The 26,553-nt window shown below is 41.5% G+C and overlaps 1 protein-coding gene across 1 annotated transcript in view; it reads left to right on the top strand.

Annotated features, from left to right (window-relative positions):
- The window catches only part of LOC138756299 (DNA double-strand break repair Rad50 ATPase-like), a 115,996-nt gene that overhangs the window by 67,862 nt on the left and 21,581 nt on the right, over positions 1-26,553 (top strand). Inside the window, exons 4-6 of the mRNA XM_069922841.1 lie at positions 12,183-12,356; positions 14,228-14,460; positions 26,005-26,112. Coding sequence (XP_069778942.1) covers positions 12,255-12,356; positions 14,228-14,460; positions 26,005-26,112 — 443 coding nt within the window. The 5' untranslated portion in view covers positions 12,183-12,254. The remainder of the gene's footprint in view (positions 1-12,182; positions 12,357-14,227; positions 14,461-26,004; positions 26,113-26,553) is intronic.

Raw genomic sequence — 26,553 nt, 5'->3', positions numbered from 1 at the left:
CTCTTTATTGGACACCAAGTTAGCCTGAGATAACCCTTACTGCTTTCAGCCTCGAAAGCAGTCTCCGGGGATCTCTATTTCACCAAGGGATGCAGTGACTTTTATACACTCAAGAAAACAAGTTGAACTAAAAGATTACATCATTATTCTACAAACAAGGTAAATTACCATTACATACAAAGTAAATCACATCCCTTGCAGCTCCCTCCCCTATATCCCTGTATCAAGGTTGAATAATAAGAACACTGAGTTACATTTACTCCACATAATGTAGGTTTCTCTTCCTGATTCCCCTCCCTTTCAGGCTGTTCATCTGGATTTTTTTACTTCCCTTTTTTAGTTATCCTCACTTCCTGATGCATTTTCCCAAGTCTCTCTCCTTCTGTCCTGAAAAATGCCAGTATCTCCACCTCCTGTTCTCTCTTTTGTTCTCATATTTTGGATTTATCTTTAGGTTTATAATTCTTGATTAATACTTCCATTTCATTACACGTCTATCGTCTATGTCAAAGGTGCCTTTCTTTGGCCACTTGGTTAACAATTTTTTTGTTCTTTTTTCCCATTTTTCGGAAGATTTTATGGTATTGTTTTTAGATACTGGGAACTTCTTACTTAATATTTCAACTGCAGTTGCTCTACTCATTTTGTACTATTTTGTTTAGCACACTTTATCAATTAGTCCAGTCATAGTCTTTTTTTTTTGTCCCGTCCACTCTTTGCAGTCACTATGCTATTTTCTACACTACTTTTACTTTCTACACTATTATTTTCTCCCTTACAATTCTAATTTGTCCCTTAGCAATTTATGATTTTATATTATCCAATTGGCCCCGATTCTCTCCAGCTTACCTGTTCTGCCATGCAGATCCCAATTTACCGAGGGCGGTATCTGCAGAACATCTTATCCTGCTCGTGCAGACCCCTTTTTACCTAGGGCAGTATCCGAAGGATGCCTCGTCCCTTCAGACCTCTATTTACCTAGGGTGGTATCCGCAGGATGCATCGTCCGTTCAGACCCCTATTTACCTAGGATGATATCAACGAGGACTTACCAACACCACGTGGAATTTTTCTTTAATCAATCTCTATCTCTTATTTCTACACACCCCACTGCAAAGTTTTCCTGATCAATTCTCCGAGCTTCCTTTGAAGTTAATTTGTTAACAGGTTCTTTGGGTCAGAGAGACCCTCTGATTGTCGTTTAGTACTTCTGTGTTCCCGGAGACCTCCCGTTCCCAACAGATTTTAGTCTGAATTTAAAGCGAAAACCGCTTACCTTTTGTAGGTGGCCACCTTTTCTTTATCTGTTGGTCCCTAGAAGATCTCCGAGGGGCTGGGAAGCCCTTGACCAGCTGTCTCTTTTCTGATGAGTCTCTTTCTGACCCTGCTTGCTGCGCCAATTTTGTCGTGGTTTATGAAGTCTAAAAAATAGTCAGGCAATGCAGAGAATTCTTCAAGTTTAAACCTTTATTTGCAAACAAAGGCTGGGGCAATCAAAAGAACCAGTCACTTGACTGCCCGTCGAACACAGTACACAACATTTTTTTTAGATTATAGTCTTGACTTAATCACGTTTCTGCACCAAATCATTCATAACCACATATCTTAGCAGTATGTCATCCCTTGGCTCATCACAATTATTTTCACTATTTTCCTCCCATTAATCTAATCATGTTTGGAACCACATGTTTCATCATATCCTGCCACCTGCTACCTCATTCTTAGTATCCTGATACCGTTATCTGCTATTCATTACTGTGGCCTTGTGTAGTAAATAAATAATGGATTATTATTTTTGTAATATAGTGTGTGCAAATTGTTACATAGAAATGGATTAATGAATGGATAACAGCTAGTACGTAGTTCATGTGGTTTATTTTCCATACTTTTCACTTCATTTTATATTTATTGTCATTTTTTTTCTCTTTCTAGTCTCTTAATTATACTTAATTTGTTGTTTGCCAGTTTAGTACAAGCAGAAGCTGCATGAAGTAAGACGTTCATGGTATCTGTTTATTATACATGTATATGACTATAAACTCTTATTGTTTCTTATTGATTGTGGATCAGCCTATCATGAAAAGCATTTCATATGTCTTGTTCATTATCCTATCTACTAATGTAGCCACTTTCAAGGAACTATGTGCTTGAATGTCAAGGTCCCTTTGTTCATCACCATTTTTGAGCTCCTTACCATTCACTGTATATCCTAGCCCTATTTGACATTCCAATCAATTGAGAGGATTAAATTCCATTTGCTAATTCTCCCCTAACTTTCCATCTGATCTATGTTCTGCTGCACCTTGCTTGTGATCCACAACACCATCAACTTTCATGTCTTCCAGCAAATCTATTAATCATACCTTCTACATTCACATCCAAGTCAATATATATCACCAATAGCAAAAGTCTCTGCACCAATCACTGAGGTACACCACTGGTCACAAACTTCTAATCAAAAAACCATTATCCCACCATTATCTTCTGCCTCCTATTACCAAGCCAATTTTGGATTCAGTTAAACAGCTTGCTGTGGATTTCTTGTGCCTTAACCTTCTGGGCCTGTCTACTTTTCAAGACCTTGCCAAATCTCTTACTGCAGTCTATAATGGCCACATCTGCTGTCCTGCCTTTATCAATTTCCATAGTTACCTCATTTAAAAATTCAGTCAAATTAGTGAGGCAGGATATGCTCCACACAAAACAATGCTCACTATCCTAGATCAGCCCAGCCTTTCCAAATGTACATGAATCCTATCCCTTGGGATTTTTATTCTATTAGTTTCCCTCCCACTAACGTAACGTTCACTAGTCTGCAGCTTAATGACCCTTCACATCAGATCTGGAACATGAGGAAACAACTTAGTTTAAAGTTGTAGCTGGGGAATGGGTGGAGAAAAATAAAGGGAATGTTTGTGAAAGAGTGAAAGCAGTTGTCATGGTGACACAATGCTTTTAGTACTATCTAGTTAATTGATGAATAAGGCAGTGATAGAAAAGCAAAAAGTACAATATTCTGACAAACATCAGTGAAGTCTACAATTCCCTCAGTTTGTTCTCTTCCTTTCACACAATCAGTTCTTGCAGTTCATTTTCTCATTTAATTTGAAACCAGGGCAGAGTTACATTTAGCAAGTTTTGTGGTTCTAATGCAAAGCAAAATGGAAAGTTTTATCCTTAGTTAACAGCAGAAAGGCAACTGCAAGCTGATGTAGTTATGACTTCATAACTTTAAAAACTTTTTTGCATGAATGTTGGGAAGTCAGGTCTCAGGTGGCAGCTGACAAAACTTTGCTTAGCGTTTGTATTTCAATTCTGATCGCCACACTACAAGAAGGAAGTGGGAGCATTTTAGAGAGTATAGGCAAGGCTTACCAGGAATGGAGGGTTGCTAATGTGCCATCACTTTTTATCAAAGGAAGGAGAGAGAAAAATAAGGGAATTATGGACCACATAGCTTGTCATTGGTAGTTGGGAAAATGCTGGAATCAATTATTAAAGATGTAAATTCCACTCATTTAGAGAGGAATAACAGGATTGGTCCAAGTCATAGTGGGTTTACAAACGGGAAATCACATTTAACAATTTTTTTAGAATATTTTGTGGATGTGACCAGTAGAGGAGACAACAGTGAACCAATTAATGCTGTGTATTTGGGCTGTCAAAAGGCATTTGATAAAGGTCCTGCACAAGAGATTGGCATACAAAATTAGATTAACATGGTATAGGACATAACGTATTGACAGGGACAGAAAATTGGTTGGCAGGGAGAAAGCAAAGGGTGAGTCCTTTTCAGGTTGGCAGGCAGTTAGTATTGGTGTTCAGTGCCGGAACCCTGCTATTAACAAATTATATTAATGATCTTGATGAAGGAATTGTATGTAATGTATATTAATTTTGCAGATGACATAAACTGGGTGGTAGTATAAATAAACTGCAGAGAAGATTCCAAGAGGCTGCAGGGTGATTTGGACAGATTAGGAAAGTGGGCAGATGTATGATAGATGCACTATGATGTCATTAAATGTGAGGTTTTCCATTTTGGAGATATTAATAGGAAGGCAGATTATTATCTGAATGGTGACAAATTATGAAAAGAGGAGGGGCAATGAGACCTGGGTGTCATGGTGCATCAATTATTGAAGGTTGGTACAGGGGGCAGTAAAGAAAGTAAATGGCATGCTCCTTTTGCAAGAGGTTTTGAATACATAAACAAAGGTATTACTGCAGTTGCATTGGGCCTTGGTGAGGCCACACCTTGAGTTTTGGTCACTTAATCTGCGGAAGGATATTATTGCTATCGAGAGAGTGAAGCAAATGGTTCACCAGACCAATTCCTGGGATGGCAGGACTGACATCTGAAGAAAGACTGGATAGACAATGGTTTTACAAATGGAATTTGGAAGAATGAGAGGGGATCCCATGGAGACATTGAAAATTCTGACAGGAATAAACAGGTCAGGTTTAGGAAAAATAATCCCAATGTTGGGGAAGTCCAGATCAAGGGTCACCATCTCAGAATAAGGGGAAAGCCATTTAGGGCTGAGATGAGGAGAAACTACTTCACTCAGAGTTGTAAACTTGTGGAACCCCCGCACCATAGAAAGAGGGCACATGCAGTTGGGATCAGGGCCAATGACTCCGTTCTAACAATAGCAAGGCGAGTTGTGCAAAACACAGATTCATCCTTATTTTATGTGAGGTTAAGGAGTTTAGCGGGCTGGAGAAATTTTTAGAAGTTGGCGTCATGATCCTATATATCATAGCCACAAATGATGATGTTGTCCAGATAAGGGAATGTGGCGTGCAGCTCGTACTGGTTTACCAGGCGGTCCATCTCCCATTGGAAGACTGAGACCCTGTTGGTCACTCCAAAGAGGACCTTCAGGAAATGGTAGAGGCAGCCATCTGCTTCATAGGCAGCGTATTGGTGGTCCTCTGGGTGGATAGGGAGCTGGTGATATGCCGACTTTAAATTGACGGTGGAGAATACCTGATAATAGATAATTTGATTCACCATGTCGGATATGTGGGGGAGAGGGAACATGCCCAGCTGTATATATCTGTTAATAGTCTGAATCTAGTTGATGACAATTCTGTATTTTCCCCCATTCTTAACTACCACTACTTGGGCTCTCCAGGGGCTTCAATTATCCCCTTATTTAGAAGTGACTGTATATCCAGCTTGATAAAGGGCCTGTATCCGGCACAGTTCTGCCTAATTTTGGTGGCAATGGGTTTACAGTCGGGGATGACATTAGTGAGGTGAGATGAGGGATTATCTTGAGGGTTGGGAGGCCGCAAGTTGCACGTGGTGGGCATTCAGCTGGTGGCTGGCTGGAAATGATGGGAGGAGAGGCTGGAGGGTTTCCATAGGTGGAGCACAGTGGGTGTTTTAAAAACTGCTGATTACAGACAGTGCTTGGGGTGGGGGGGTGGGAATGGGGCTTATCATACTCCGTTGTGACACTTTTAAGGTGGCATTGAAAGTCCAGCCCCAGCTGTAAGGCAGCACAAAGAGTTTAAAGTTTTTGTAGTCTGTGCCCTGTACACTCAGAGTCATTATGCAGTACCTGCAGAAATCTGCCATTTGGGACTTTGCGGCCAAGGAGACTTTGTTGTTTACTGGCCTTACCATGAGGGAGTAGTACTGCACCATGACGGGGTGGATGAAGCTCTCTATGTCGAACGTGGCCGTTTACCCCGATGTCCATTTCGATCTGGCAAGATAGTGAGGGCTCCCTGGTCTAGCATGATGGAGGCCAGTGTTGAGTCGTTGTCGGGCTCCGTAGATACGGTGGAGTATTCAGTCGTTCGGTTCCAAGATGGCAGCCCCACGGCCCGCACTAGGCACTACCGGGTTGAGGAGATGGCAGCATCCAAGATGGTGGCCCCTAAGGTCCACATGCAATGCTACTGGGTTTGGAGGGCGACCCAGATTTACACACTTTGGTGTTCCCACAGTTAGTGCAAACCGTGTCTTTCACCGGGCATGTTTTCTCAGGTGTTTTAACAGGCCACAGATGTAGCACTTTGGGTACCGTGGCTGTGGTTAGGTCGCTGGTGGTACTTCCCAAGATGGTAGCGTCTGCAGTAAACATGAGGTGGCTGTGTTGTCAGCAGAGTATGAGTCCATATTTTGGAGGGTCATCTCTAGCATGTCTGCTAGATCAACCACCTTCTGCAAATTGAGCTCACCTTGCTCTTATGGTCTTTGGTGGATGTAACTGGATCTCATTCCCGTGTCATAAGCATCTCTGATCTAATCATCTGTGTTCCCCATGGCCATCGCAGCCCGTCCGAGAGATCGAAGGTACTCAGCGCTCAATTCCCCAGGTCACTGCTTATGGGTAGCCAGGAGGTTCCTTGTATAGACTTCATTTACCTTCCTCCAGTTCTGGCTTTTCAGTCCATTGATGCTGGGTACGACTGGGTGTCCCTGATCATCGAGTGTACCAGGGGCCTGAATTGGGAATACAGCACTTGTAGCCTATCGTCAGCTAATCGGACAATAGCAGAGGAGGCCTACAGGAAGGCGCCAAAGCCACGCAGCCAGAGATTGAAGCTGTTGGACGCATCAGGTGATGTGGGTCGAGGTCCAGCTTTTCCTGCTTCAAAATTTGCTCCATTATCAAAAAAACTGTAGTGACTAAAATTGATCATTAACTTCAAAGACTAGATGTTGTAGAGAAACTGATAGACTTTTATTCACAACAGAATGGATGTCCGTCCATGCTGGTCGACTGTGGAACAGTCGCCTTTATTCAGGGATCAGTGGGAGGAGCCTCAAGCACAGTCAGCAAGGGGCATGTCCTAGCACATCCAAACATATATAAAGTGGTTTATCACAGAGCAATAAAAGGATTCAGAATCAAATTAATATTAAGAACTCCTTTAATTCTCCCCTCCCTCACATTAAACCAGTGCCCTCTAATTCTAGACTCCACTGCCCTGAGGGCAAAAGATCCTATCTATCCTACCTAACTCCCTCATAATTTTATAACAATCCATAAGGGTGGCCCAAAGCCTTTGTTCTTATGAGAATAAACTCAGATCATTTAATTTCTCATTCTAACTACTGTCCTCCAATCCAGGCAACAACCTGGTGAATCTCTTCTGCTCTCTCTCTCTCTCACTCTCTCTCTCTCTCTCTCTCTCTCTCTCTCTCTCTCTCTCTCTCTCTCTCTCTCTCTCTCTCTCTCTCTCTCTCTTTCTTGCCACCAAATTAAATTATTTTTTCTATACACCTGACTTCATTCAAAAATATCCTTACACCTACACAGTAACAGGAAAAGGATTCTCTGTGTTCGGCTTCTGGTTCTGCCAGCTCATTTGTAGAGGAGTGATGCCGTGTAGCACCACTAAGGATAGGAACTATGCCGGCTATGGAGTTCTGATTGGATTTCACTGAACCAGAAGCAAGGCTTCCCTTGGTTGGCATGTCTCAAAGAGGTCGGTCATTCAAGACAGAAAGGAAATGTCTTCATTGACAAGTTGGATCTTTAAAATTCTCTGCCCAAGGGATATGGAGACTCAGTCATTGAGCATATTCAAGCCAGAGAAAAATAGATCTTTAGATATAGAAAGAATTAAGGTATATGGGGTTAGTTCTAAAAAGTGACATTGAGGTGAATGATCTGCAATGATCTTATTGAACGGTGAAGCAGGAGCGAAGGGCAGAATGGCATATTCATTTCTTATTGTCCCAGGATCACCATGTGGCCTTGCTTCATCACTCATTCCTACAGATGTTATCCCGTGGACCATGGACATTGAACAACAGCGAGAGCAGCATTCCATCTTGACAAATGTGTGAACCTACTCCTGGGTTAAAATGTTCACCTTACAGGTTGGTGTTTCCACTGCAGAGCATTTGAGTTTTGAAACACATTTTGATAATTAAAGCTCGTTCATAACAACTGCCTGTGTTTTTGTGTGGAAAATCCAAGGAGGACGTGACTGAACTTTCACCATGTGCTGCAGTTGGGAAAGATTTGCTCAAATTAGGGAACAAAACTCATCGTTACATCATAAGGAATTAGTAGAAACAATTCTCAGACAGAGACAAAATATGTTTTATGACTTATGAGCTTGTTCATACTGATTATTTCGCCTGAAAAAGAACAACAAAACCAGTTGCAGATCTTAAAGTACTCCTTAGAGCATCACCAAGAGCACTGGAACTTCAACAAAGTGAGGGAAGATGGAACAAGTGTCGCACATGCAAATACTAAAACATGTCCTCACTCATGAAAACTGTCTGTTAGTGGAGCAATGAATGAATGAACAATTTAGAAATACAGACGTACAGTACGGTAACAGGCCCTTTTGGCCCACAAGCCCATGCTGCCCAATTACGCCCAATTAACCTACACCCTGGGTTTGTTTTGAATGATGGGAGGAAACCGGAGCCCCCGGTGAAAATCCACGGAGAGAATGTACAAACACCTTACAGACTGCGCCGGATTCGAACACAGATTGCTAATGCTGTAACAGTGTTGCGCTCTCAGCTACGCTAACTACAGTGCCCCTGTTTCATTGCCATGTGTACCAAGATATTGTAAAAAGTTTTGATTTGCATGTTATCTCGACAGAGCAACTCACCCATCAGGCAGACAAAAGTAACAAATAAGCATAAAATAAAACAACTATGTAAGAACCCTGTGGTGGTACACCACTGACCAAGGGACCAGCACCTGGTCAGCTGTCAATCACCCTCCAAGATATAAGCCTGAGCCAGCCCTTCGAAGACACTCTCCGAGCTTATAGCAGCTCTCCTCACAGCTGGCTCTATGGAAGTTTATGTCAAATAAAGCCTGTTGTACAGGGTTTAGGTTTTGTGTGTTTGCTTCTGTCTGATAGTGCACCACAAACCCTGGCAGTTGATTGGGGAAGGTAATGAACTATGAAACCATTGTTCCTTTGAAGTCTACTTCATTTCAAGGGAAGAGACAAAGCCCAGAATATGTATGAGGCACCTCTCCAAATTCTGCTTCATGGCCAAGAATGTTAAAGCTGAAGTTCAGGTGATGACTGCCACAAAAAAAAGATTATATTAATTAAGCTGGCCTGAAGTTACAGAAGGGCAGAATTCTGACAGCACCCCAAGAGCTGAATAATCTATGAAGAATTCAAGATAATAGCTACTGGTATTTAAGATCACATATGGGATGGAGGGTGGCTGGTGAGCTCAAGCTCCTTCCCAGACCATGAGATGTGTGTTTTGGTGAGAACATTTTAAGATATTTTTCAGTCATTAAATTTACAACCTTGATTTACATACATTACATTGCCAATTATCCGAAATGCTCAGGACCAGACGTGTTTCAATTAACTGGATTTTTCAGATAACTGAGAAATGGCTTGAAGCAACTATGGCAGAGTATATAGAGGTGTTTGGGAGATAAATTGGGAAAGGTTTGTTAGAGCAAGTCAGACACAAATGCTTTAAAACAGAATTTTTGCTGGAACGTTTGCAAGAGTGTTCAGATTCATGATGGACTGTTATTTGCAAAAGGCAACAAATGTAACAACAGGCAGTAGCAGCTTTGTCTGGAAAATAGAATTTACTGTCTGAAAAGTCATGTGATATTTTCAGGCAGAGAGCAGAAAAAGACAGTCATTGCTCTGAGAGTTGGAGGGAGAGAGAGGTGACGGGGGGGGGGGGGGGTGGGGGGAGAGAGACACTCACACAGACATCAGTTCCAGAGGAACAAGCTGGCAAGCTTTGGAAGATAGCCTGGAGAGGATTCGCTGTCCCGTATTTCCCTTGGAATAGGAGAAACAGAAAGGAACTCTGTGGTGACCTGAAAGAGGTTATCATCTGGAGAACCCTGAAGGGGGCAAGTTTCATCAGCAAGACACTGAATTGGCTGATTAAAAAGGAATCAGTTGTGGATATCCTGGAACAAGAAAAACTCTCTCTCTAAAAACCTACAAGAACCCTTATGAGTGGTAACTATTTACTTGTTAAGCATTAAAGCCTGGTGAACTTTATTAATGCGAACTTCTGTGCACAGTATAAGCATTGCCCGCAACCAGTGAGATCGGTCTGTGAACCAAAGAACTTTTCTGAACTTGCACACACCTGCGCTTAGAATTAGAAGGGGGTCAAGTAGGTTAAGTGAGTCAAAAGAGATAAGTTAAAGTTTGATTCTATTTTCATGTTCAAAGATAATTACATGCAACTTTTGTTTCGGTTATCCTTTGTCGTGGTGAATATCTATTGCTGCTGGGTTTTGGGGTCCTCTGGACTTGTAATGTTTTATGGGGGCTCATCCTTTTGGATTGAAAATTGAAGTTTTTGTGATTTATTAGTTAATTGGGGTTTTTTCAAGCTCATTTAAAGCTTGTGTGTGGAAAAACAGCAGCAATGGTTGATACATTTTTGTCACAACCATCACCTGTGGAGCTGCAGAACAAGAGAAAAGAAGAACTGATGGTTATTTCTAAGGCATTAAAACTGACTGAAGTTAAGCATTGGATGAGGAAAATACAAATACAGAGGATTATAGTCAAATATGTAAGTGAGGGAAAATTTGTTGAGAAATACTTAGAAAAGTTTCCAGAGAATAGATCTTTTGAATTGCAATTGGAATTGGAGAAATTGAGGGTGGAAGAAGAAAGGGAGAAACGGAACTTTGAATTGCAGAAACAACAAAATGAGGAAGTTGAAAGACAGAGGAAATATGAGTTCGAGGGAGCTGAAAGACAGAACGAGGAAATTGAAAGGGACAGACAGTTTCAATTAGAGAAGTTAAAAATTGAGATGGAAGGAAGTAAGAGGATTCAGACTGTAACTCCTGGGGAGAGGTTTTTGGCTACTAGAGAGGTAAATCTAGTGCCTCCTTTTGATGACAGAGATATAGATAAATATTTTCAGCTTTTTGAAAAGGTTGCCAAGAGCTCAAGATGGCCAAAAGAAAAGTGGCCACTATTGCTCCAAAGTGTATTGAAGGGAAATGCACAACTTGCATACTCTAGCCTGACTGCAGAGCAAGTGACAAATTATGATACTGTTAAACAAGCAGTACTGAAAGCTTATGAGTTCATTCCAGAGGCATATAGACAAAAATATGAGTTTGGTGAAAACATGGAATCAATCTTATATGGATTTTGCTCTGAAGAAATCTGTATGTTTTGACCATTGGTGCGCCTCAAAAGGAATAAACAATGATTTTGATAGATTGAGAGAATTGATATTAATAGAAGAAATTAAAAGGTGTGCCCCAAAGGAGATTAAATTATACCTGGATGAGAGAGATGTGGGGACATGGCAACAAACGGCTAGATTAGCGGATGAATTTGCTCTAATTCACAAAAATACATTCCAGAATAGTAGGAATTTTCAGAGAGTTAATGTGGAACAGATGAATAAATCTGTTCATAGGGTTAATGTGGAGCAGGGTAGTAAGCCTGAAATTAAGTCTGGAGAAAATGCTAATAGAAAAGATGAAGGTAAAGTGGGAAAGGTCAAAACTTCTGGATACACAGCCCAGTAGCATCAGCAGAATACTTGTATTGACTGTCGCTGATCCCCGACACCTCTCCATTGCCGTCGCCAAACCCGCCTGGGAGACCGAGGTCCTTGGTCCGATTTCCTCCCCATCCCGGTTCTGATGCTGCTACCACCAACCCCCCACCACCCACCACAGTCTGACAGTCACCGAAAAATCAGTGCCCCTCCCCCCACAGTTACCCTAATGCCCCCCCCCCCACTAATTAAGTGTGTTCTGACACTGACTCTGGGGGAACAGCAGAGAACCAAGTACAGTGGAAGGTAAAGAAGAAGTGGAAAGAGACAGAAAGGAGTTATCTGAAATCTGGACATCTCCTCATGTGCTGCCTTACCCACCGACTTCCTCCAGTCATTCACTAATGTTGCCAAACTGGTACTAACAGCTTGTCAGAGTCTCACGTGAGCATGTCAGGTGATTTTTTTTTCAGCTTGTGGCATCATGTTGCAGCCAATTTTTTTTCAGATAACTGAGAATTTTGGATAAGTGGATTTTGGCTCATCGGAATTACTTGTTTATTATATCAGTAATGTTTGTCCATACCAAACTCACAGGACATCACAGGTGAGAATCTTGTCTATTTGTTGACTAAGAAGAACCAAAGAACTTTAACTTTATAGAATCAATTTTTTTTTGTCAACATACTTTCCTTTCTGACTTTTCCAGAAACATGACCTCCATCAGCTACCATCTCACCTTGTGAGTGCCAAAATTGGAAAAACATCCTTGGAGACCCAAATGTCAGATCTACATACTCAGCTCTTCCAAACTAAGTGTGAGAACTATGGACTAAAAATGCAATACCTCGAGTCCAATTCACAATTAACTGCCAACAGAAATGTAAGAATATATGGAGGGTATCTGTGCTATAGAATCGTGTAGATGAACAATGAATGAACGGAATACTGTGGCATGTAGAAATCATTTTAAACTAATTTTGGATTATTATTTTGTCATATTGACTATCCTGATGAGGTCCAGAGAGGGGAGCAGAAATAGTGGTTTGGCAAGAATTTTTTTTATTTTATGTCTTCAAAGGAATGGGGATATTCTGAAGCACACGGGGAACAGTGTGCAGGTCACTTAAGCTTCCTGCGGTTGAAGCTTTCTGCTGGTGAGAATTTCCTGCAAGGACAAAGGGAAAGGATTGTCAGTCAGTGATTAACTGGAGAAGCTCCTGGTCGATGTTTCTAAGGTGTCTGGGGGCAATCTGCTATGGGCAAAGATTTGGTCTGGTTTGGTGGATGTCCATTTGTTGTTTTCCCTTCTGCTGCTTAGACACTGCGGCCGTTGCTCGAAATGATTACTGGTGGTTCCCATTTGAAGCTCCAATGGGAATTAAATGGGTGAATTCTTTTGTAAGCGGAAGAGAATCGAGCAATGTTTTGCTCTTACAGGCTCCCAAGGAATATATCAAAGAGAAGGAAAGGATGATTAGGATGGTCAGTTGGAGATCTAAAAGAGCCAAAAGGATGGATGAACAAAAAACACTGGGCAATTCCTCCTCCCAAACACCACTCAGCAGGGCCTTAGCTCTCCTGTCCCTGGCTAGATCAGTCTGTGTCTTCCAGAAACAGAGAATGGTTCACACTGCTCCAGTGACTTTTCGCCATAGAAAGAATAGGGTGTGTTAGTAACAATCTTATGTGGTGTTTAGAGAAATCACTTGTGGTACCGAAATTGTGTGGAAAACATAGTGAACAGTGGAAAGAACTCAGAGAATATTCCCCTGGTAATAGAGTGGACACAGAAGCCAACAGATCATTGTTAGGAAAAAACACAGGAAATGAGGAATACAGAGTCAAAACTCCTATCTGAGTGAAGGCATGAATGTGTTTAGGCAACTTAGTGGCCTGCCCTTCTTCCTCTGTAATGATGAGGTCATCGAACTTCATTGGTACACAGGATGATGAGTTAGCAATCACTGCCACCTCCTCAAGGAGGCTTGAGTGATGTTTCTGAATAGTTTATTGACATGCATATACAGGAGTGTGTTCTGCCCTGTTCAATTTAGGCTGATATTGATGGTCTTGACAGGTCTGAATCTAATCCAGCTATCACATGTATTCAATACATGTGTCACGAAGAGCTTTAATGACGACTGCATTCCTGACTTCAGCCTTTCTCCTTTACCATAAAGCCTTCTGGGATGTGGTGCATCGCCCATTGAATCACATAAGTTTGAGTAATACAGTGGTTTATGTTACCATGCAAGTTAATGCAAGTGTGGTTATGTGGTCTTACTGTTCACTAGGTATCTTTGAATTGGAATGGCACTTCTAAAATTGAGCTTCCATCCTTCCTGAGAGAAGACGAGATCAAGTCTTCCATTAACCTCAAAGCTGGGACAGATGTAAAATGTGTTATTGATTTGCTATCCTGTTTTAGATTATGACATCATATCAAGACCTACCCTAATCTGAATTCCATCTTTGTTGAATGCTCTTGCAATGAGAGATCATACATTTGACTCCCATCTTATTCTCTAGTTAAATTGGCAACACTTCTGAAAATGCTTAGACACAGTATTGATTGAAATCAGCCAAACTTCAAACCTCCTTCCTGATGGAAAGCCAATGGGTATCATACCAGTGCCAAGTAATATCTCTTCAAGATATAAGGCAATACAATTTGACCACATTGAGGTGGCATCACTTCAGTTGATGCCGTTTCCAAAATTGTGGGTTTTTTTCTCCCCCTCCATATAACAGATAGATGAAAACTTTCCATTGGAGATGACAAGACTGAAACAGGACTTGCAGTCTTTGGAACAACAAATTCTGAATCTGCAGAGTGAAAAGACACTTTTATCCTCTCAACTGAAGACTCTGGCATCTGAACACCAGCAGACATTTAATGAAAAAGAGCTGTTGCTGGAAACATTGAAAGAAATGAAGCATTTCAAATGCAGTGATTCATTATCAATGAATCAATCAAATGGCAGGTAATTTTTGTTTTATGTTGACTCTTTAACGGTAGCAAGATTGAGGATTATTAGCAAGGAAGGAATGGGGTGATGGAAGTTATTTTCAACGATGCTGTATTATTCTATGTTCAATGAATCTTACTTGAAACAAAACAATTAATTAAACAAATGACTTAAAAAGAATTAGACAAATTCTTGAAATAGAATAATATAAACGCTATAGTGACATGGGATTCAAGCAAATCATTTCATTTGATAAACCAGCTCCAGTGCACACAATGGGGAACAAATACTCCAAATTTATTCATGTTTCTTGGAGATTCAATTTTACCTCAAAAATTCAAATAATTTTTAAATATGTGTTTTCTATTCTGCTAGTAATTGATCTTAAAGCATACAATTTAAGGAAAATAAGACTCAATATTGATATTTTGTCCTAACATTAAGATACAGGTTGTTATGCATCTGTGGTGATATGAATATGTGACTGCCGATGGATAGTGAGCCCATCCCCCACTGGTGACTCGCTCCCTGGTAACTCCTCCCCTTGTGACCATGGAATAAAGGTCGACCTCCCTCTCCCTGACTTCAGTCAAGCACTTGGAATCAGGCCAACTACAAGTTTAAAGTATAATAAAGGCTATCATTCCTCACTCTACAGCCTTGGAGTTTTTGATAGAGCCTATCAATTTATTACACTTTAAATTTTCCACACGGGATGGATAAACTGCTGAGACCTGACAGAAGACTAGACCTCAACCCACAGACGGCCAGAGTCACAGAGCTGATGAGCAATGGATCGAGTACTTCACAGACTTCATGGAAGCTTCTGAGGACCTCGTAGACTCTGACAAGAAGAAACTCAAGCTACTGCAAGTGAAGGTCAGCCGCAGTGTGTACTTGGCGATCAGGGCCTGCACAACTTACTCCGCAGCCACGACCGAGCTCCATAACCTCGACAGTCCGCAGGTAAACGAACTCTACTCAAGGTACCTCCTGGCCTCGAGAAAACAGCAACCCGGGTCCTGCATGATCTGGGGCAAGAATGCAGGGGCAATATCCCTGCCCCAGTATCAGTAGACCAGTATCTGATTCACCTGTGTGGCTGGTGTGAGGTCTGATTACATCTGCCAATGACTGCTGGAGGAAGACAGGCTGCTGTTGCAGAGAGCCCTCCTGCTCATTAAGACTTTAGATTCAGCCCACCGCAATTCTGAATCCATCACTACCAGCAATGGCCCCTCCATGTGCGAGCCACGGGTGCAGCCATGTTGGGACACGGTGTCACATGACCCCCATCATCGCCACCACTGCCACAGCTAAGCATCTGAAGTGCTGCTTCTGCAACCAGCAGAAGCACCCCTGGAGACGCTGTCCAGCAAGAAAAGCCACCCGACTCCTCTTCCACCATTGTGGATAATGTCACTTGCACCTTCTTCATCCACCTCTCCCGTCAACATGAGGGCTGCCATCTTACCAAACTAGCTCCCCCTCTGACAACACGAATGACCCAGTACTAGCTTCCATCATCTTGGATCAGGAGAGCCCTCACCCGATCACCCACTCGATGATGGAGATTGAGGTAAATGGGAAATGAACAAACTGCCTGTTCAACAATGGATGCACTGAAAGCTTCATCCACCCAGACACTGCTCACAAACTCTCCGTCAGACCAACAAGCGGCATGATATGAATGGCTGCAAAGGACCAATCTGTCAAGATCCATGGGAATGGTATTGCATCATTAACAGTGCTTGGTAAATGTTATGACAATTTCCATTTACTGTTAATGCTTCAGCTTTGCGTACTGATCTTTCTGGGGCTGGACTTCCAAAGCCAGTTTAGGAGTGTCACGATGATGTTCAGGAGACCCCAACCATCCATCACTGTATACAACCTCCAGCTCACGGATCCCCCACAGCCAGTTCCTACCTGCGGTCTCTCCATCCTCTGCACACCCCCACCATCGTTGTTTGAGAATCTGACCCCGGACTGTAAGTCCTTAGCGACTAAGAGCAGACACTACAGCACTGAAGACAGAACATTCATTAAGTCTGAGATGCAACGACTCATGGCAGACAGGGTCATAGTGCCCAGCTCCAATCTGTGATGAACCCAAGTCGTAGTGGTCAGGGGCAGAAGTAAATCCTGTATAGTGATCAACTATAGCTAAGCAATCAACCACTTCATGCAGCTGGACATATACCCCCCTTCCCTGGATTGCTGACATGGTCAACAAGATTGCCCAGTACAGGGTGTTCTCCACCATGGACCTAAAGACAGCGTACCGTGCATAGGAGACCGCCAGTATACCACATTTGAAGTGGATGGCAGGCTCTACCACTTCCTCCAGGTAACCTTCAGAGTCACCAATGGTGTCTCCGTATTTCAGGAGGAAATGGATCGGATGGTGGACAAGCACAAACTGACAGCCACATTCCCCTACCTAGATAATGTCACCATCTGCGGCCACGACCAGCAGGACCATGACACATACCTTTCCAAATTCCTCCACACTGCTAAGTCCGTCAGTCTGACCTACAACGAGGACAAGTGTGTGTTTAGCACAACTCACCTGGCCCTCCTCGAATGTGTCATGGCCCATGGTATCAGTGCCCCCAATCCCGACCCCATGCGTCCTCTTATGGAACTCCCAATCCTGCACAACCTCAAGATGCTAAAAAGGTGCCTTTTCCTTTTACACCCAATGAGTGCCCAACTATGCCAATAAAGCCAAACCCCCCTGATAAGATCCATAATCTTCCCCTTATCGGCAGAAACTCGGGCAGCCTTCATCCAGATGAAGGGAGACATTGCCAAAGCCACAATGATTACCGTGGATGAATTAATCCTGTTTCAGGTGGAAAGCGATGCCTTTGACTTTGCGCTGGCCGCCACTCTCAACCAGGCAGGCAGGTGAAGGAGTCAAATGATGGAGTAATGGCTGGTAGGGTAAAACCAGCCCTCTCCAGAAAAGAAGAAATAAAGTGAAGAAAATACAAAGTTCAATAAATAGAAAATATAAGAAATAAAAGATAAAGTTATAGAGAAAAAAAAGAAAATGGCACCTGAGAAGGAAAAGGTAAAAACAATGGGAAAAAAAAGAAGAAAAGACGCCGGAAAAGAAAGGAGAAGACCTTACCTGCACGAAGAAACAGGGGAGCCATGGTGGAGAAGAGCTCCCGATCTCCAAGGTTGCTGATGGCCCTGCGGAGTCACGACCCCCCCCCCCCCCCACCGACTGCTGGACTGCAAAAATGGCTCTCTGAGCCAAATAAAAGTGTGCAATCTAAGGAGAAGGAAAACACCGAAGGGAGGGGGCTCAGCCGAGGAGCGGGCAACCACAGTGCGACCAGCTGAGAGATGCCTGACACCAGGGCTCTCAGCTGGAGGAGGAGGAAAGCGGCAGGAGAGAGAGAGTGAGGAACCGGGCAAGGAAGAAAGTCGACGGGGTGAACGGCAAGAGGAGCAGCAGCAGGAAGCCCGACAGATGAGTTCCTCAGAAGAAGAGGACCAACAGCAAGAGGCCAAGCAAGAAGAGGCCCGTCAAAGTGAGACAAAGTGAGTTGTCAGAAAAATCAGAAGAGACACAGATACAAAGAAGAGAAGAAGAAGACACAAACACAGGTACAGACACAGAAGAAGAGGAAGAAGAAGACCAAGATCTTCACGGAGAGATAGAAGGTAAAACAGTTGGACAGAATATAGATAAAGCTTTTTTTGAAGAACAAATTCGAGCATTAAAAGAATGGTTGTCATTAAAATTTAGTGCAATTAAAAGAAAAATGAAAAGAACAGAAGATAAAGTGGAAAGATGAGAGCTAGTCATGCCAGAAATAGGGAAAAGAGTAGAAAATGTGGAAGAAGGAGAAATGGCTGTAGAAATGGAAGTAAATGGAATGAGGAAAATTGGAAGAAAGTGATAAAAAAATTAAAGAGACACAAGAGTTGTTTGCTCAGAAAATTGATATGCTGGAAAATTATAGTAGGAGAAACAACATAAAAATAGTGGGCCTGAAGGAAGATGAAGAAGGCACAGACGTGAAGGAATTTATAAAAGAATGGATCCTGAAGGTCCTTGGAGCGACTGAAATGCAGGAAGGAATGGAAATAGAAAGGACACACAGAACACTAGCTCCGAAACCACAGACACATCAAAAACCAAGATCTGTTTTAGTGAGATATACAACAAGAAAAAATATACTGGAGCAGGCAAGGAATAAAATTAGAGAAGACAATAAACCATTGGAATACAAGGGTCAAAAAATATTTTTTTACCCAGACATAAATTTTGAACTCTTAAAGAAGAGGAAGTAGTTTAATACAGCAAAATCGATCCTATGGAAAAAAGGTTATAAATTCATGTTAAGACATCCAGCTGTGCTTACTGTTCTCAAATCCAGAGGAAGCACAAGAATTTGCAGAATGCTTGCAGGACAGAAGGAGAGATGAAGAGATGTAACAAGAATGAAGAACGGTGATAAAATATATATAAAGATGTAAAAACAATGTATATGTAAAGAACTAAAGAAGGGAAAGAGAAGGGAAGAAAGGAAGTAAGGGGAAAAAAAGGGAGAAATATGTGTTAAAAAAAGTGTTTTCTGGGGGGGATTGGGAGGAGAGAATAACCGTCACTGCGAAATCAATTGATGCTTGCAAGCAGGTTTGTAATCCAAATGGAAAGGGGAGTTGTGGTTGCCCAGCAAGGGATAAGGGGCAACTCAGAGAGTGGGAGGGGTGATATTTGGGGTTAAGGGAATATTGGATGTGGGAGTTGTTGGAGTATTTTATGTTTTAAATGTGTTGTCATACATTGAGTTTAAAAAGGGAAAACTGAGAGACAAAAATGGGGAAAAGGGGATGGTGGTAGTGAGGAAGTGGAAATGAGGCGCAAACAGAATATGAGATGGCCACGTTGAACTATATGACTATATGACTATAAACATTAATGGAATTCATAACCAAATTAAAAGGAAGAGGCTATTAAATTTACTGAAAAAAGAAAAAAAAAAGATATAGCATTTGTGCAGGAAACGCATCTAACTAAAGTGGAACATAACAAATTAAAGAGAGACTGAGTAGGGCACATAGTGGCAGCATCAAATAATTCAAAAGCTAGAGGTGTAGCTATATTAATTAATAAAAATATACCAATCAAAATAGAGGAGGAAATAATAGATCCAGCAGGGAGGTATGTAATGATAAAGTGTCAGATATATTCAGAATTTTGGAATTTGCTCAATATATATGCTCCTAATGAAGAGGATAAAAAGTTTATGCAAGATATTTTTTTGAAGATTGTAGATACACAAGAAAATATATTGATAGGAAGGGATTTTAACATTAATTTGGATCCAATGTTGAATAAAACTGGACAAAAGACTAGCAAAAAGAATAAAGTGGCCAAATTTAAGGTTAAATCAATGCAGGAAATGAAACTTATAGATATATGGAGGAGACAGCGCCCAAGAGAGAAAGAATACTCATATTATTCAAGTAGGCATAAAACGTACTCAAGGATTGATATGTTTTTGTTGTCGGCCCATATTCAAGGGAGAGTTAGGAAATCTGAATATAAAGCGAGATTATTATCTGATCATTCACCCCTGTTATTAGCAATAGAATTGGAGAACATCCCACCAAGAACATACAGATGGAGGTTAAATTCCATGTTACTTAAAAGGCAGGAATTCAGAGAATTTATTGAGCGCCAAATTAAAATGTACTTTGAAATAAATACAGAATCAGTGAAAGACAAATTTATACTATTAGACGCAATGAAAGCCTTCATTAGAGGACAGATGATTAGTTATTTAACTAAGATGAAAAAGGACTACAATCGGAAAATAGAGCAGTTGGAAAGGGAGATAGTAAGTACAGAAAAGGAAATAGTAAAAAGGGATGATATAACAAAAAGGAGAGAATTGGCAGACAAAAAAATAAAATACGAAACATTATGAATGTATAAGGTGGAGATGAACATCATGAAAACAAAGCAGAAGTATTACGAACTAGGAGAAAAAAACACATAAAATATTAGCCTGGCAACTTAAAACAGAACATGCTAAAAGAACTGTATTGGCATCAAGGAAAAAGGACAAACAAATTACATATAACCCAATAGAGATTAATGAAAACTTTAAGGAATTTAATGCACAATTATACCAAACTGAGAATGAGGGGAAAGATGATAAAGTAGAAGAGTTTTTAGCTAAAACTGAATTGCCAAAATTGCAAGAAGAGGAACAAAACAAACTGATAAAACCATTTGAAATAGAGGGAGTACAGGATATATTAAAAAAGCTGCTGAACAATAAAACATCTGGAGAGGATGGATTCCCAATCGAATTTTAAAAAACATTTAAAGAGTTATTAATTCCTCCTCTGCTGGAAGTAATGAACCAAATAGAAATACAAAACTTGCCAGATTCATGTAAGACAGCAATAATTACAGTAATACCAAAGATGGGGAAAGATCCACTAACACCAGCATCATATAGACCAATATGTTATAATTATAATTAAGATTATAAGATAATAGTGAAATTATTAGCAAACAGATTGGCTGATTGTGTACCAAAAACAAGATCAAACTGGATTTATTAAAAAAGGACGAACAGTGGATAATGTCTGTAAACTTATTAATCTAATTCATGCAGTTCAAGGAAACAAGAAGCCAACAGTGGCTGTTGCTTTAGACGCAGAAAAAGCCTTTGACAGAGTAGAATGGAATTATTTATTTAAAGTATTCTTCTTTGGCTTGGCTTCGCGGACGAAGATTTATGGAGGGGGTAAAAGTCCACGTCAGCTGCAGGCTCGTTTGTGGCTGACAAGTCCGATGCGGGACAGGCAGACACGGTTGCAGCGGTTGCAGGGGAAAATTGGTTGGTTGGGGTTGGGTGTTGGGTTTTTCCTCCTTTTCCTTTTGTCAGTGAGGTGGGCTCTGCGGTCTTCTTCAAAGGAGGTTGCTGCCCGCCAAACTGTGAGGCGCCAAGATGCACGGTTTGAGGCGATATCAGCCCACTGGCGGTGGTCAATGTGACAGGCACCAAGAGATTTCTTTAGGCAGTCCTTGTACCTCTTCTTTGGTGCACCTCTGTCACGGTGGCCAGTGGAGAGCTCGCCATATAACACGATCTTGGGAAGGCGATGGTCCTCCATTCTGGAGACGTGACCCACCCAGCGCAGCTGGATCTTCAGCAGCATGGACTCGATGCTGTCGACCTCTGCCATCTCGAGTACTTCGACGTTAGGGATGAAAGCGCTCCAATGGATGTTGAGGATGGAGCGGAGACAACGCTGGTGGAAGCATTCTAGGAGCCGTAGGTGATGCCGGTAGAGGACCCATGATTCGGAGCCGAACAGGAGTGTGGGTATGACAACGGCTCTGTATACGCTTATCTTTGTGAGGTTTTTCAGTTGGTTGTTTTTCCAGACTCTTTTGTGTAGTCTTCCAAAGGCGCTATTTGCCTTGGCGAGTCTGTTGTCTATCTCATTGTCGATCCTTGCATCTGATGAAATGGTGCAGCCGAGATAGGTAAACTGGTTGACCGTTTTGAGTTTTGTGTGCCCGATGGAGATGTGGGGGGGGCTGGTAGTCATGGTGGGGAGCTGGCTGATGGAGGACCTCAGTTTTCTTCAGGCTGACTTCCAGGCCAAACATTTTGGCAGTTTCCGCAAAGCAGGACGTCAAGCGCTGAAGAGCTGGCTCTGAATGGGCAACTAAAGCGGCATCATCTGCAAAGAGTAGTTCACGGACAAGTTTCTCTTGTGTCTTGGTGTGAGCTTGCAGGCGCCTCAGATTGAAGAGACTGCCATCCGTGCGGTACCGGATGTAAACAGCGTCTTCATTGTTGGGGTCTTTCATGGCTTGGTTCAGCATCATGCTGAAGAAGATTGAAAAGAGGGATTAAAGCATTATATAATGGATCATTGGCGAAGATAAACAGTAAATGGATATGTATCAAACTAATTTAAATTAAGTAGGGTCAACCAGACAGGCATGTCCATTATCCCCCTCACTGTTTGCTTTAGCAATAGAACCATTGACAGAACTGCTAAGAACAGTAAATAAAATAAAAGGGATAAAAATAAAGGAGAATGAATATAAAATCAATTTATTTGCAGATGACATCATAGTATACTTAACAGAACCAGAAATATCAATAATAATAATAATTAGATAATAAGCCACCTGTACAAATTAAATTATCAGCCACTAATAAAGAAATTGCAGGAAGACTTAGAACATTGGAAAGAATTACTGCTAACGTTGATAGGGAGGGTAAATTGCATTAAAATTAATGTCTTCCCAAGAATACAATACTTATTTCAATCGTTACCAATTCCCTTTAACAGAGAAATTCTTTAATGAACTAAAGAGAATAATAAAGAAATTCTTGTGGAAAGGTGGGAAATCAAGGATAGCGTTAGATAAATTAACAGAGAGATACAACCAAGGTGGTTTGCAGTTACCAAATTTAAAAATTATTATAGAGCCGCACAATTAAGGTATTTATCAGATTTTTACCAGACAAGGGAAAAACCAGACTGGACTAAGATAGAACTAGATAAAATAGGGGAGAAGGTACCGGAACATATACTTTATAAGTGGGATGAAAACCTGGTACAATATAAAAGCTCACCAGTACTGTATCATTTACTCAATATATGGAAGAAGATCGAATTACCAAATACCTAAATTACTATGATGCAAAATCCGCTAATCCCTTTTACAATAGATAATATTTCCTTTAGAGAATGGGAGAGAAAAGGAATCAAAAGAATAGAAAATTGTTATTTGGGAAATAATTTATTAACATTTGAACAGTTAAAGTACAAATATGGAATAACTCATGGTACAATGTTTGCTTATTTAAAGGATAAATTGGGAAACAAACTGAGATTACCAGAAGGAAACAGGTTTGAATATGTGATTACAGACACAATGATAATTAAAAGATTTATAATGAACATGTACATTAAGCTGCAAGATAAGGAAAATTATGAAATAAGCTATAAACCCAAACAAAAGTGGGAAAAGGATTTAAACATAAAGATAAAAAATGAAACATGGGAAAAATTATGTTTTGGAACTATGAAGAATATAATAAACACAAGGTTATGCATGATACAGTATAATTGGCTACATAGGTTATATATCACATCCCAAAAGTTTAAAAAAAATGGGATCCAACATTATCACATAGATGTTTTCGCTGTAAGAAGGAAATGGGAACAACAGTGCATACAATTTGGGCATGTGAGAAAGTGAAAATGTTTTGGGAAGATCTAAATCAGATATTAAATAAAATCACATAAAATAACATACCAAAAAATCCAGAGATCTTTCTTCTAAGTAATATAAGAAGTAAGGAATTAGGCCTCAAATTGGATAAAGTGCAAAAAAGATTTATTATGATAGCCCTAGGATTAGCAAAAAAATGTATAATGTAAACTTGGAAAATAGAAGAGAGCCTGAGAATAGAGCAGTGGTACATGGAAATTAATAAATGTATTCCATTGGAAAAATAAAGTCACATTATTTGAACAAATTTGGGAACCATACATGGAACATAACAGAAAGGGCTTGCCTCGGACCTCCACCTCCTAAAATGATAAGAAGACAAAACGACTTGATCCGGTGTGTAAAAGTTGATGACACATTTTTCTTGTTTATTTTTCATTGTGTGATGACATTGTTTAATAGTTTTATTGTATTGTATATGTTGATTATTTATTGGTTTTGGAGGGAGGTGGGAAGGGGGGAGGGAAGGTAGGGGGAAAAAAAGGTAGAAAATGCCACTGTGTATATTTAATGAGAAACGTTTGTATATATTTTGGTTGATACTGTTCACAAATTGAAAAATAAAAAATTATAAAAACCAGGCAGGCAGGCCAGTAGCCTTTTTTTCCCGTACCCTTCAAGGTCCTGAGACATGACACTCCTCTGTCGAGAGGGAGGTGCAGGCCATCATTGAGGCGGTACATCCCTGGCATCATTACCTCGCCGGGAAGAGATTTATCCTGCTAAGAGACCAACAAGCCATTGCGTTAATGTTCAAAACCAAATTGCAGGGTAAGATCAAAAATGACAAAACCCTGAGGTGGAGAATTGAGCTCTCCACCTACAACTACGACATCCTATACCTGCCGGGCCAGCTTAATGACCCCTTCAGACGTCCTATCCCGGGGGACGTGCACCAGTGCACATTTGGCCACCTCCAGTCCCTCCACAACGACCTTTGCTATCCCGAAGTCATGAGATTGTTCCACTTATTGAAAGCCCAGAACCTTCCCTACCCAGGTCATTGATCAGACACTGTTGAGCCTGTGCAGAATGCAAACCACAGTTCTTCCAGCCTGACAATTCACACCTCATAAAGGCCACACGCCCCTTTGAACAACTCAGCATCGATTTCATGGGACCCCTGCCCTCATCCAACAAGAACATATACTTCCTGAATATCATTGATGATTAACCCCATGTTCCCTTTTGCCATCCCCTGTCCCAACATTACGTCAGCCACCATCATAAAGGCGCTCCGCAGCACATTTACCCTCTTTGTGTACCTGAATTACATCCACAGTGATCAGGGGTCCTCTTTTATGAGTGACAAACTGCGGCAGTACCTGTAGGACGACCAGTTACAACCCCCAGGAAAACAGCCAGAAAGAGAGAAAACACCACAGTTTGGAAAGCTGTCCTCCTGGCTCTTAAATCAAAAGGCCTGGCAGTGACCCATTGGCAGGAATTACTGCCAGAAACACTCCATGCTATCTAATCTGTTATACATCACTACCAATGGAATCCCACATGAACGCATGTTTTCCTTCCCCCAGGAAGTTGGTGACCGGAACCACACTGCCACATTGGCTCTCATTCCCAGACCCATCCTGCTGTGGAAACATGCAAGGGGTCACAAGTCCGACCCGTTGGTCCAAGAGATGCAACTCCTGCAAGCCAACCCTCAGTATGCCTACATAGTGCACCCGGATGGCTATGAGGGCACGTGCCAGAGACCCCTGCCCACTCCCCACCCCCTTCAACCCAAGTCCTACCTACACCCATACAGTCTGCATTAGGGACTCGGGACTTGGTGCAGGTCAGCGACCCAACCCCCATCCACCACGCCATACACCCCAGACCCTGTTCCAGCTGCTCCTACATCATGACTGCCAATACATATAACCAAGCCCCACCTCCTACAAAGCCAGCCCTCCCTCCCCAGCCTCAGAACACACAACCATCAATGGAGTCAACCATTATACCACTGGCAGAAATGCACCAGTCACAAAGGCAGAGGAGACCACCCGACCAGCTGAGCCTCTAGGATTTTTAACCCGGCGAGATATTGGTTTTAAGAGGGGGGGGTGACACAAATATGTAACTGATGATGGATAGCTGGCCCATCCCCCACTGGGTACTCACTCCCTGATAACTCCTCACCTTGTGACCCTGGAATAAAGGTCGACCTCCCTCTCCCTGTCTTCAATCGAGCACTTGGAATCAGGCCAGCCACGTCTAAAGTATAATAAAGCATATCATTCTTCACTCAACAGGCTTGGAGTTATTGATAGAGCCTATCGGCATCGTGCCTCACTTCCAGAATTTAATGGATCTGAAGAGAGGCATGAACAAGATTACCAAGAGCAATCTCTAAATGCAAGGTGATATTCCTCTGTATGGATCTGCAGAACACTATCAACATAACCACTATACTACCTCTCGACGGAAATAAGGAATCAGGGCCTTTACCTGATGTCAACGATTTTACAAGCAGAAGAGTATTGTGTCATAACGTTCAGCTAGAGTGGAATAAAATGGCATTAGATCTCTGTCTTTCTGGTGGAAATTTGCTCACACATCCCACCCCTGGACAGAGTCCTAAATCGCATAGTTGTGCAGTGAACCCAGATTTTGAACATACAGCCATTAGTGCAAGTTGTGTTTCCTGTGACCATCTGAGGCAACCTTCCAGATGCCATGATGCCTTTTCTTATGATGTAAATTGTGGAGAAACTTTTAACATTTTTCCATATGGAGAAACATTTTTAAAGTAATATTGATATTAATTGTCACAACAAATAGTATTCTGCTTGAGTGGAATA

The sequence above is a fragment of the Narcine bancroftii genome, chromosome 3, assembly GCF_036971445.1.
Source record: "Narcine bancroftii isolate sNarBan1 chromosome 3, sNarBan1.hap1, whole genome shotgun sequence".
Lineage (NCBI taxonomy): Eukaryota > Metazoa > Chordata > Chondrichthyes > Torpediniformes > Narcinidae > Narcine > Narcine bancroftii.
Note: the sequence above shows the minus strand (reverse complement) of the source record. Positions and strands in the feature narration are given on the sequence as shown.